The sequence below is a fragment of the Melanerpes formicivorus genome, unplaced genomic scaffold, assembly GCF_026170545.1.
Source record: "Melanerpes formicivorus ecotype bairdi unplaced genomic scaffold, bMelFor1.0.p_v2 SCAF_6, whole genome shotgun sequence".
Taxonomy (NCBI): Eukaryota; Metazoa; Chordata; class Aves; order Piciformes; family Picidae; genus Melanerpes; species Melanerpes formicivorus.
This window is the reverse complement of record NW_027142358.1, coordinates 31,800,912-31,813,641: the sequence shown is the minus strand read 5'-3', so window position 1 is coordinate 31,813,641 and position 12,730 is coordinate 31,800,912. Positions and strand designations below refer to the sequence as shown.

General features: G+C 49.6%; 1 protein-coding gene across 2 annotated transcripts in view; it reads left to right on the top strand.

The window, feature by feature from the left end:
- MICU1 (mitochondrial calcium uptake 1) overlaps positions 1 to 12,730 on the top strand; it is a 144,349-nt gene that overhangs the window by 115,384 nt on the left and 16,235 nt on the right. For both annotated transcript variants that reach the window (XM_068140357.1, XM_068140356.1), the window contains one exon: positions 8,192 to 8,329. In XM_068140357.1, coding sequence (XP_067996458.1) covers positions 8,192 to 8,329 — 138 coding nt within the window. The remainder of the gene's footprint in view (positions 1 to 8,191; positions 8,330 to 12,730) is intronic.

Below are 12,730 nucleotides of genomic sequence, written 5' to 3'. Positions count from 1 at the left end.
GGCTGCCATCAGCAGCAGGCTGCCTGCCAGTGTGGAGCATGAGCTGCTGCAGCGCTGCAGGCAGGGAGCTTCTCAGCCCTCTCTGCCTCAGAGTGGTCATGCTGTGCTTTTCTGGACAGCTTGCCCTGCTCCTGACTGGCCTTCTTGGGCAGCCAGGTTTGGCACTGTCCAGCATTGCAAGGTGATGGCCAGAGCAGCTTGTGCATCATGGTCCAGGCTGGGTTTGGCTTTTCCTTCTCTGCGTCCTTCCTGTTTCCCTCTCTCCCACTGTTGGTAGCTCTGATAACCTTTGGAGCTGTTTGATTGCCTTGTACCAAGTAATCTACCTGGGCTTTGGTGACCCTGTGGAGCAGCCCTGTTGTACCTGGAACAGGCTGGGCTTGGCTTTGCAGAGCTCAGCACATTTAGATCCACGTGCCCTGGAATGTTTCAACAGAATTAACAACAAGAAGAACAAACATAGTGTCATAGTATCAGTCAGGGTTGGAAGCGACCACAAGGATCAGCTAGTTCCAACCCCCCTGCCATGGGCAGGGACACCCCACACTGGCCAGAGCCTCATCCAGCCTGGGCTTAAACACCTCCAGGGATGGGGTCTCAACCACCTCCCTGGACAACCCATTCCAGGGCTTCACCACTCTCATGGGGAAGAACTTCCTCCTCACCTCCAGCCTGAATCTCCCCACCTCCAGCTTCATTCCATTCCCCCTAGTCCAATCACTACCTGAGATCCTGAGCAGTCCCTCCCCAGCCTTCCTGTAGCCCCCTTCAGATCCTGGAAGGCCACAATGAGGTCACCTCAGAGCCTTCTCTTCTCCAGACTGAACAGCCCCAACTCCTTCAGTCTGTCCTCATAGGAGAGCAGCTCCAGCCCTCTGCTCATCCTCCTGGCCCTTCTCTGGACACCTTCCAGCACCTCCACATCCCTCTTGTACTAGGGGCTCCAGAACTGGAGGCAGTACTGCAGGTGGGGTCTCCCCAGAGCTGAGCAGAGAGAGCTGTTTTAAGACCTTTGATCTTTCCAAGTTCAAAGCCTTTAGAAAGTTTTGCTGTTCTTCCTCTCTTGACAGTGATTTGGTGCCTGTGCAAACACTACAGCTCATTCCCAAATATGTGACTGGTTTTGGAGGGAGGAGGTTGCTGGGATTTGGGAAGATGCATGGTGTTTGCCCCTTTGTTTGTTCCCCTGCCTCCATGGTTGTATATGGAACGTGACAAGAGAGCCTGGCAGCCTGCTTCTCCAGAAGAGTAAACAGAGCCAGTGCTGCAGTAGTTTGCAGATAAATAATGGATCACAGTCTGTCAAATACAGCTTTGAGAAAATACCACTTTAAAGGGTCATATATTGTGAATTTCAGTGTTGCCCAACCAATCATCACTTCCCAGACCCTTTTGGTTCCTTATTACACACACCATGGCTCTCAGCACAGGTCACCTTTAGCAGCTGCCCTTAAAGACAGCAGAAGTAGTGTGAGCAATATCTCTCCCACTGCACTTTGCTTAACTGACATAAATAAGCTCAGAAATCAGCCCTCAACACTCTGCTCTCCATCCAGAGGTCCTTGTAGATGGGTGGGTTGTTTTTTTTGCTATCCCAATTGGAAATAAGAAGAGATGCACACAGCCTGATTTTACAGATGCTCTCTTTGAGCATCTTAGTTTGCTTGGGTTTCAGTTGCTTTGTACTTTTAGTTTGGGTTTTTGGTTGCTTGGGGGTTTGGATTGGTTGGTTTTTAGGAGAAGCCTTCCTAGAACTTTAAGATGATGATCTCAAAGGTCTCCTTCAACCTAGTTTGCTCTGTTCTGTTCTGTTCTGTTCTGTTCTATTCTATTCTATTCTATTCTATTCTATTCTATTCTATTCTATTCTATCCCATTCTATTCTATTCTATCCCATTCTATTCTATCCCATTCTATTCTATTCTATCCCATTCTATTCCATTCCATTCCATTCTATTCCTATCCTATTCTATTCCTATCCTATTCTCTCCTATTCAAGTATGGCTGGATCTTTTGCTAGTAAAAGTGTTTAAAGTCTTAGCCTGGAGAAGAGGAGACTCAGGGGTGACCTTATTGCTCTCTACAACTACCTGAAGGGGGGTTGTAGACAGGCAGAGGTTGGTCTCTTCTCCCAGGCAGCCAGTACCAGAACAAGAGGACACAGTCTCAAGCTGTGCCAGGGGAGGTTCAGGCTGGAGGTGAGGAGGAAGTTTTACACAGAGAGAGTGATTGCCCATTGGAATGGGCTGCCTGGGGAGGTGGTGGAGTCACCATCACTGGAGGTGTTCAGGAGAAGACTTGATAGGGTGCTTGGTTTAGTTGGTTGGGTGGTGTTGGATGATAGGTTGGACACGATGATCTCAAAGGTCTCTTCCAACCTGGTTTATTCTAATGCTTTATATAAATATAAGAGGATAAAATTGCAGAATTCTTTCATCTGGAAGAAACTTCTAAGATCACTGAGTCCAATCTTTAACCTAAGACCACCATGGCTGTTAAACCATGGCCCCAAGTGCCATGTCCATGCACTTCTTGGACACCTCCAGAGACAGTGACTCCACCACCTCGCTGAACAACCCATTCCCATGCCTGGCCAGTGTAGATAGAAAGCATGTTGCTAGGGTTCACAGATTCATAGAGTGGTTGGGGTTGGAAGAAACCTTAAAGATCATCTAGTTCCAACCCCCCTGCTATGAGCAGGGACACCTTCCACTAGCCCACGTTGCTCGAGGCCTCATCCACCCTGCCCTCAAATGCCTCCAGGGAGGAGGCCTCCACGGCCTAGATGTTGCAGTTGGTTTGAAGTTCAAGAATGTCTACATCAAACTTACAGGAGAGAGTTTTTAGGAGTGTTATTAATAGTTGGACTTCATGACCTTAAAGGTCTCTTCCAAACAAAAGGATTCTCTGGTTCTATTTCTGAACAATAAAGACCTGATAAGTTGAAGGTACTGATTCTTGCCCAGCAGGAGTGCTAGGCTTTGTGATGTTTGTATTTAATACCCCTTTTAAAACTGATGTGGCCATGTTTCATCTGATTTCCCAGTGCTTGTAGAGCAGCAAAGCCAAGCAGTGATTCTCAGGTGAGCCCAGGCACTGGTAGGTGTGGACAGAGCAGCAAAAAAGCAGTGCAGAGTATTGCCTCATCCCTGTGGCTCTGCAGTTGTTATTCTCATCATGGGATAAGTCCAGAGACTATCAGTTCAAGTCCCAAAGCCCAGATTGATCTCATTTGCCCCATCCCATCACCCTGGGGCTGCTGGAGGGGGTTGCATCAGTAGGGATTGGAAGAAACCTCTGGAGATCATCAAATCCAACCCCCCTGCCAAAGCAGCATCATCTAGGGCAGGTCACGCAGGGATGCATCCAGGTGGGTCTTGAAAGTCTCCAGAGAAGGAGACTCCACAACCTCTCTGGGCAGCCTGCTCCCAGTAAACCTTCACAGTCAAGAAGTTTTTCCTCATGTTGAGGTGGAACTTCCTGTGTTCCAGTGTGTGCCCTTTGCTCCTCATCTTATCACAGAACACCACTGGAAAGAGCCCAGACCCTTCTGCTTGCCCCCCACCCTTCAGGCACTTCTAAACATCAGTAAGATCCCCTCTCAGTCTTCTCCAGACTAAACAGCCCCAGGTCTCTCAGCCTTTCCTCATCAGACATGTTCCAGTCCCTTCATCATCCTTGTAGCCTCTGATGCACACTCTCTAGTACAGCCCTGTCCCTCTTGAACTGGGGAGCCCAGAACTGGTTGCAGTATTCCAGATGTGGTCTCACCAGGGCCTCACAGAGACAGTCAGCAAACAGATTGGCCACTGCCCAAGCTCTTCTGGGTGGTGCACAGTGATAAGCCAAGGAACAATGGAGACAAACTGGAACAGAGAAGGTTTCAGCTCAACATGAGGAGAAGCTTCTTTCCAGTGAGGGTGACAGAGTCCTGGATCAGGCTGCCCAGCGGGGTTGTGGAGTCTCTGGGGATTGTAGGAGATATCCTGATGGGATCTATGGACTGGCTACTGGGACTGGGCTAGTGAAACTGGTTCAGATTGGTAGGGGGAGAGGGGCGAAGTGCTGTGCCACATTTATCCTTTTTTCTGGAGAAAGAGGAGGCTGAGGGGAGACCTTCCTGCCCTCCACAACTACCTGAAAGGAGGTTGGGGTGAGGTTGGCTTTGGTTTCATCTCACAAGTGCCTAGTGATAGGATGTGAGGAAATGGCCTGAAGTTGCACCTGGGGAGGTTTAGATTGGAGATTAGGGAGAAAATCTTGACTGCAGGAGTGGTCAGGCGTTAGAAAAGGCTGCCCAGGGAGGTGGTGGAGTCACCATCCCAGGAGGTGCTCAAAACCAAGTAGATGTAGCACTGGGGGGCATGGTTTGGTGAGCCTGGTGATGTTGGGTACAGGGCTGGACTTGATCTTAAAGGACTTTTCCAACCTTACTGATTCTATGCTTCTTACCCTGCCATACTTCATAGCCTGCCTTTGATCTCCTTGCACATCATGCTGTCTCTTAATGAATTCCAAACACAGTGGTTATACTTAGGCTGATTCCTTCAGCATCCAAGGCACCCTGGCCTGTGGGAAGGACAGCAGAGCACCCTCTGTTTCCTTATTTACTGTCTCCTTACCCATCTGTGGATGCAGAAGCCACTGCTGGCACCAAGTGGCTGCTGGTGGAAGCTGCTCCGGAGGTGCTGGGCTCACCGACCAGCTGTGCTGTGTGCCTAGCTATTCAGGATGCCATTTGGGGTGGGGTAGAACCCTCCTGCTCCCTCCCCAGTTCCCCCATGGGTGTGGCACATACTGGAGCTGCTCCATCCCACCCTGGTGACACCAGCTGAGCAATTGCCTTGGCCACGAGGCTCCTTTCTGCAAGAGACAGGAAAGGGGAAAAGGCTCTTGGAGGACTTCTGGCTTGTAATAAATCTCTGTGTGCTCTGCTCTGCATCCCATCCTTGTGGGCTTTGGAGGTTATTTTATAACCCTGCTGAGGGACAGGAGAAAGAACCTCTACAGTAACATCAAATGCATGAAGGCAAAGGGTTGTGACTACCTGGGAAAGGATGTTGGTCTTCCTGCCTTTTCAACTACCTGGGGGGGTCTTCATAGACTCTATGAGGAGGAAAAATCATAGAATCATAGAATCAATAAGGTTGTGAAAGACCTCAAAGATCATCAAGTCCAACCTGTCACCACAGACCTCATGACTACTAAACCATGGCACCAAGTGCCACATCCAATCCCCTCTTGAACACCTCCAGGGTGTCAGACTCCACCACCTCCCTGGGCAGCACATTCCAATGGCTAACAACTCTCTCTGGGAAGAACTTTCTCCTCACCTCCAGCCTAAACTTCCCTTGGCATAGCTTGAGACTGTGTCCTCTTGTTCTGGTGCTGGTTGCCTGGGAGAAGAGACCAACCCCCTCCTGGCTACAGCCACCCTTCAGGTAGTTGTAGAGAGCAATGAGGTCTCCCCTGAGCCTCCTCTTCTCCAGTCTAAACAACCCCAGCTCCCTCAGCCTCTCCTCATAGGGTTTGTACTCAAGGCCTCTCCCCAGCCTCGTTGCCCTTCTCTGGACACCTTCAAGAGTCTCAATGTCCTTCTTAAATTGAGGGGCCCAGAACTGGACACAGGACACTGTAGGCTTTTCACACTTCTTCATTTTCAAGCACAGACAAGGGGTGAGCTGTGTTCAGTTGGCTGTGTTTAGGTTTTTATTGCTGCTTCTCACTTCAGTGGTGACCTGGCAGTGCTGGGTTAAGGGTTGGGCTTGATGATCTCAAAGATTTCTTCCAACCAAAAGGATTCTGTGGTTCTGTTTCAATTTGGAAGTGGGCTGCTGACCAGCCCTTACTCAGCAACCACTTTCCAGGCTGCTCTTTGGAATGGCCATGTGTGGAAGACCACTTGGCTTGGAGCATCTGAGTGTTGCAGGTGAATGGCAGAGGTGTTCATTTAAGGTGAGGTCAACCCAGAAGAAGATCCTTATTCCATGGCTTTTTTAATCTAGTTCCTTCCACTCAGATTTGTTTTGTCTTTATTTTGTCCTCTAGCACAGTGTCCCAACTGTGTGAGAAATGAAAAGCCTAAAGCTGGTTTGTGGCAGGCAGTGGGTCTGCTGCAGGTGAGGTTCTTGCTCCTGCTGTGATTGAGATTTGGGTTCTGGCAGTGGCATGGGAGCTTGGCAGGGCTCACCCCCAGCTGCTCACTAAGCCCCTTTGGACCAGAGCATTGGGGTGAACATTGCAATGAACTCCTTCCCTTGCCCCTGCTCCAGCTTGGTGTTACCCACAGAATACAGTCCCTTAGGGGTGTACCTGCTGCAAGTGGAGCCTTGGGGTGCACTTGGTGAGGCTGCACCTTGACCATTAGGTTCAGTTTGGGGCCCTTCAATAGAAGAAGGACATTGAGATGCTAGAGCATGACCAGAGAAGAGCAACAAAGCTGATGAAGGGTGAGCACAAGTCCTGTGGGAAGTGGCTGAGGGACTGGGACTGTTCAGCCTGGAGAAAAGGAGGCTGAGGGGAGAGCTTCTCACCCTCTACAACTACCTGAAAGGAGGTTATAGCAAGATGGGAATTGATCACCTCTGCCAAGTGACAAACAATAGGACACTAAGAAACAGCCTTGGGTTGCACCAGGGCAGGTTTAAGTTGGACACAAGGAACAATTTCTTCCCTCAAAGGGTTATTGAGTCCTGGACCAGGCTGGCCAGGGCAGTGGTGGAGTCCCCATCCCTGGAGGGATTTCAGAGCTGGGTAGATGTGGTGCTGAGGGACGTGGTTCAGTGGTGAGCTGGCAGAGCTGGGTTAATGTTGGACTCAGTGATCTTCAAGGTGTCTTCCAATCAAAACAATCTGTGATTCTATATTAAAAGTGTATCTAGCTGCCATGTCTGGAGCTCTGCCTACACACAGCTTGAGAGCAAGGCTGGTGGAGCTCCAGCTTTCATCTCCTTGCCTTGATCTCAGCTGGGTGCTTTGCTGGCTGTGGCATTCGCTGTGTAATTAAGCAGGGAAGCAGAAATAGTTAACTCCCCAAGCACTGCAGTGTCAGTGCAGTGGTGCTGAGCTGTTTTGCAGGAGTTTAAACATTCATTTTGTTGTTAAATGTCATCTTCTGGCCTGTGATCAGGTGTGGTGTAGGTCATGTGTTTTTCTGATGGTAAATTTGAAGGAAATCAAATAAAGGATCTCGAATGCTGAGATCTGAGGAGCTGAAGTCAATTGAAGTCTAACCTTGATGTTTGGAGAGCCACAGAGAGGTAGGGAAAAACAGGAAAGGGTGAAGTTATCCATCTAGCAGCAACACAGTGCTCAAACCCAGCACTTTCTCAGGCTGGGAGGACTTCTCTTCCCTTATTCCCTGAAGCAAAAGCCAGAAGAACAGCTGATGCTGGAGAGTGAGGTTAACGGAGAGGACATTTTTCTGATGAAGAACTTGTGGGGAGTTCTGCAGAGGCCTCACAGCAGTGTTGGTAAAGGTTGAGGACTGGAAGGGGCTGAGGACAAATTCTCCCTTTCTGGGACTGGGGAAAGTGAGGTCTGGAGACCTCCATGACCCTTCTCTTGCTGAGACAGTGGTACAGAGCTTGGAGCAGAGAAGAGCTAAAATGAGACAAAGTATTTGCAAGACCTTATTTCCCTGGTTTCTTAACCATCATTCTCCTGCATAGCAATCATGGAGCCACTTCTACACACACTCCTTTTGAAGCACACACTTGCACATTGACTTAGCCCTGCACTGATCTCTGATCAGCCAGCAAAAGTTGCTGCAGCAGCCAGAGTTTCTGGATTTCAGGGCTCCGAGCTGGAGGTGCCTGTGAAGAACACTTTTGTGTATTCCTTCTTGCTTTCCACCCCTCTGGAGACATGTGGAGACTAGCTTGGTTCTAAGCTAAGATAATCATCTTTCCACTTCAAGACCCAGCTATCCCCTTGCAAAACAAAGCTAGGAGGGTGAGATGTGAAGGCTTCTTGCAGAGGTTGTCTAGGGAGCAGCACATGGGGGAAACATGGAGGCAGGCTTGGGGGAGCCAAATAACTCACATGCTTGAGGATTTCTGCATGAGCATTTCCTGCAGTGCTCATTAGTTTTTTTGTTACAGTGCCTTTTTATGCTCTGCCACTGGATGGAGCTTTCTGCTGTGTGATTGTGTGCTCATCTCCCTGTGGTTTTTCTCCCCCCTCCTTGCAGTTTGAGCGGCATGACCCAGTGGAGGGGCGGATCACGGAGCGGCAGTTCGGCAGCATGCTGCTGGCCTACAGCGGGGTGCAGTCCAAGAAGCTCACTGTCATGCTGAAGCAGCTCAAGAAGCACTTCCAAGATGGAGAGGTCAGTGGCATTGCTGGCAGAGCTGGGAAGTTGTGGTGGGGGCAGCCATCCTGCACTGGGCTAAGCAAGGAGTAAAGGTTCTCCATCTCCTGGAGACGAGAATGCAGAGAGGCTGCCCAGAGAGGTGGTGGAGTCACTGTCCCTGAAGGTGCTCAACAAGCATTAGACATGGCACCTGGGGACATAGTTTGATGGCCATGGTGGTGTTGGGTTGACAGTTGGGCTTGATCTTTGTCCTGGATTGCTCTATTGCTCCAAAAGGGGCACAAGTGGATTGGATACTCATGGATCCTCAGCTGAAATGGAAAAGCAATTAACATCCTGCAAAAACTACAGAGCAGAGTTGGGAGCATAGCAAAGCAGATAGAGTTCAAAGAAATCCCCAGTCTGATCTGAACACGTAAGTTCCTTCACACCAGACCAAAAAAACCCCAGCACTCCCCTTCTCCCCACCTGGGGTTCATCAAAAAACCCCAGGGCTCTTTCTTCCCCTCTAACCCCATTGCTAGGCTGGTTTCAGGCTGGCCAGGCCTCAACTGCCTCCTCTGCCTTTCCCCCCTGCCCCCTTTTTGCCCTGGCATTAGGCCTAAACAGGCCAAGATTGTGCAGGAAAAAAGAGTTACTCAGGTCAAAAGGGCCTCTGATAGGAATAGAAATAAGATAGAAATAGAAATAGAAATAGAAATAGAAATAGAAATAGAAATAGAAATAGAAATAGAAATAGAAATAGAAATAGAAATAGAAATAGAAATAGAAATAGAAATAGAATGGAATAGAGTAGAATAGAATAGACCTTTGAGATCATCAAGTCCAACCTATCACCCAGCACCATCTCATCAACTAAACCATAGCACCAAGTGCCTCATCCAGGCTGTTTTTAAACACTTCCAGGGATGGTGACTCCACCACCTCCCTGGGCAGCACATCCCAATGGCCAATCTCTCTCTCTATGAAGAATTTCTTCCTAACCTCCATCCTAACCCTCCCCTGGCACAGCTTGAGACTGTGTCCTCTTGTTCTGGTGCTGCTTGCCTGGGAGAAGAGACCAACCCCCACCTGGCTACAACATCCCTTCAGGTAGTTGTAGAGAGCAAGAAGGTCTCCCCTGAGCCTCCTCTTCTCCAGGCTAAGCAACCCCAGCTCCCTCAGCCTCTCCTCACAGGGCTGTGCTCCAGACCCCTCCCCAGCTTTCTTGCCCTTCTCTGGACACCTTCAAGTGTCTCAATGTCCTTCTTAAACTGAGGAGCCCAGAACTGGACACAGGACTCAAGGTGTGGCTTAACCAGTGCTGAGTCCAGGGGCACAATGCCCTCCCTGCTCCTGCTGGCCACACTGTTCCTGATGCAGGCCAGGATGCCATTGGCCCTCTCGGCTGTCTGGGCACACTGCAGGCTCATGTTCAGCCTGCTATCGACCAGCACCCCCAGGTCCCTCTCTGCCTGGCTGCTCTCAGCCACTCTGACCCCAGCCTGTAGCACTGCCTGGGGTTGCTGTGGCCAATGTGCAGAACCTGGCACTTGGATGTGTTCAATCTCCTGCCCTTGGACTCTGCCCACCTGTCCAGCCTGTCGAGGCCCCTCTGCAGAGCCCTTCTACCCTCTAACAGACACTCCGCCATTGTTACCAGATAAGAGAGGGTCTCTCTCCCATGGGAGCAGAGAGGGAAGAAAGAGAAAGAGAATAACTCTGCAGCCAGATTTATAGGGGTGTAGGATTTATGGGTAGAAATGTGCTATTTAAGGTCAGGCTGGATGTGGCTCTGGGCAATCTGATCAAGCAGAAGGTGTCCCTGCCCATGGCAGGGGGGTTGGAACTAGATGATCCCTGAGGTCCCTTCCAACCCTAACAGTTCTGTGATTCTATGATTTCCTGTGACCACCCACTGGACATTCCAGACACTCTCAACTTTGTGGCTTCTGTTTTGGAGGCACCCAGCCTAAACAGCCACAATCTTAGAGATGTTTTCACAGAAATCAGTCAGGTTGGAAAAGACCTCTGAGAGCATCAAGTCCAACCTATCACCCAACACCATCCAATCAACTAAACCAGGGAACTAAGTGCCTCATCCAGTCTTTGTTTAATCTCTTCCAGGGATGGTGACTCCACCACCTCCCTGGGCAGCACATTCCATTGGCCAGTCTCTCTTTCTGGGATTTCTAACATCCACCTACATCTAAACCACTTCCTAAGTTTGCAAGAAGCAACCAAGCTGAAGTGGCTTGACTTGAGCAGGGAAAGGAGAGCAATCCCAGCCTGGGACTGTGATCCAACCTAAACCATTCTGTGATCCTAAGATAAATACTTTGCCAGCAGCAAGGGAGGTGGAAGAGGTGGGAGTGCAGCGATCCATCCTGGTCAGGGTGTTGGCTTTTCCCTGTTAAAATGGATGCTGCAATTTCCAAAAGGTAAATGCACTGAACAACAGCCCTGGGCCTGCAGCCAGGATAAACATTGAAGACACATTGCTGGTTACTGGCTCAACCTTGGATTAATTAGCTGCTGCACCTGGGCAGTTTATTAATGCAGTTATGAATGTAAATGACAAATTATTTGAATTGCTCATGATTTAGAGAAGAAATAAGGGTGCAGAGCTTGCCCTTGTTCATTTGGTAAGAGGCCTTGGCATAAGACACCTGGTCAGAAAGGTTGTGCTTGGTCATGTAAAGCAAACCACAGAATTACAGCACGTTAGAGGTTGGAAGGGACCTCCAGAGATCATCCAGTCCAACCCCCCTGCCAAAAGCAGGATCACCCAGGGCAGGCCACACAGGAATGCATCCAGGTGGGTTTGGAAAGCCTCCAGAGAAGGAGACTCCACAAGCTCTCTGGGCAGCCTGCTCCAGGGCTCTGTCACCCTCACTGCAAAGAAGTTTCTCCTCATGTTGAGCTGAAACCTCCTATGCTGAAGTTTGTATACATCTTTCCTTGTCTTATCACTGTGCACCACCCAAAAGAGCTTGGCCCCCTCCACTTGACCTCCACCCCTCAGCTATTGATAGGCATTGATCAGATCCCCTCTCAGCCTTCTCTTCTCCAGACTAAACAGCCCCAGGGCTCTCAGTCTCTCTTCACAGGGGAGATGCTCAAGTCCCTTAATCATCCTCCTGGCTCTCTGCTGGACTCTCTCCAGCAGGTCTCTGTCTCAAAACTGCACATAATACTTCAGGTGTGGTCTCAGCAGGGCAGAGCAGAGGAGGAGCAGAACCTCCCTAGCCCTGCTGGCCACACTTTTCCTGCTGCACCCCAGGACCCCATTGGCTCTCTTGGCCCCCAGGGCACATTGCTGTCCCCTGCAGAGCTTGCTGTCCAGCAGCACTCCAAGGTCTTTCTCCATGGAGCTGCTTTCCAGCAGGGCATCCCCTAACCTGTCCTGGTGCCTGCTGTTATTGCAGGACCCTGCATTTGTCCTTATGAGGTTTGCTTTTACCCAGTTCTCAGCCTGCCCAGTTCTCACTGGGTGGCAGCACAGCCTGACAGGTGTCAGCCACCCCCCACCCAGTTTTGTGTGGTAGGGTTATTATACGGACTTCTGAGTTAAGTACTTCACTGTTAGAGTTTCTCAGCTGCTTCTGTAGGGGTGGCTTTTTCTTTCATTAACTGGGCTTTAAACAAGGGCTTCATCAAAATGAGAGTAAGTGGAAAGTTTTTGGCTGCCTTTTGGATTGGTCTGGCTGGTGTAGAGCCACTTTCCCCTATCAGAAAGTGCTGTTTCACAGCTGGTCTTTATTTCTTGACTGGTTTAGAGATAAAGTGTGTTATAAACCACCACTGTTGGCCAGACTCCTGTCCCTTTTTGTTCCTTTTTGTTGCCTTAACTGGCAACAAAAATAATGCAGCAATCTTCAGTTCAAGTGAAACCATTCAGTGGCTGTTTTTCACCTGGTGCTGGAAGGGAGTTTGGGTGCCCTGAAGAAAAGAATAGGTCTCTCTCTGTTAACTGCAAATAACACCAACCAGTTAAAAACTGGAGGGAACCATAAGTGAGCCAAGAGTTGTGGTACCTGCAGCTTCCTGTGGCCTCAGGGTGCCAGAAAGAGCAGGGGGGTTGCAGATCTGCAGCAAAATAGGCTTGGTATTTAATAGGCTGTTATTAATAATGTGTCAACATGTCAGCAGAGCTGAGACATGGAGAGGGACTTTTCATAAGGGTGTCTAGTGACAGGACAAGGGGGAATGGTTTGAAGCTGAGGGAGAGTAGGATTAGACTGGATCTTAGCAAGAAGTTCTTCAGTAGGAGGGTGGTGAGCCTTTGGAATAGGTTGCTCAGAGAAGTTTTGGATGCCTCCTCCTTGAGGGTATTTAAGACTAGGCTGGATGAGGCCTTGAGCAGCCAAGTGTAGCTGAGAGGCATCTCTGCCCATGATGGGGAGATTGGAGGAGATGATCCCTCATCCAGATCAT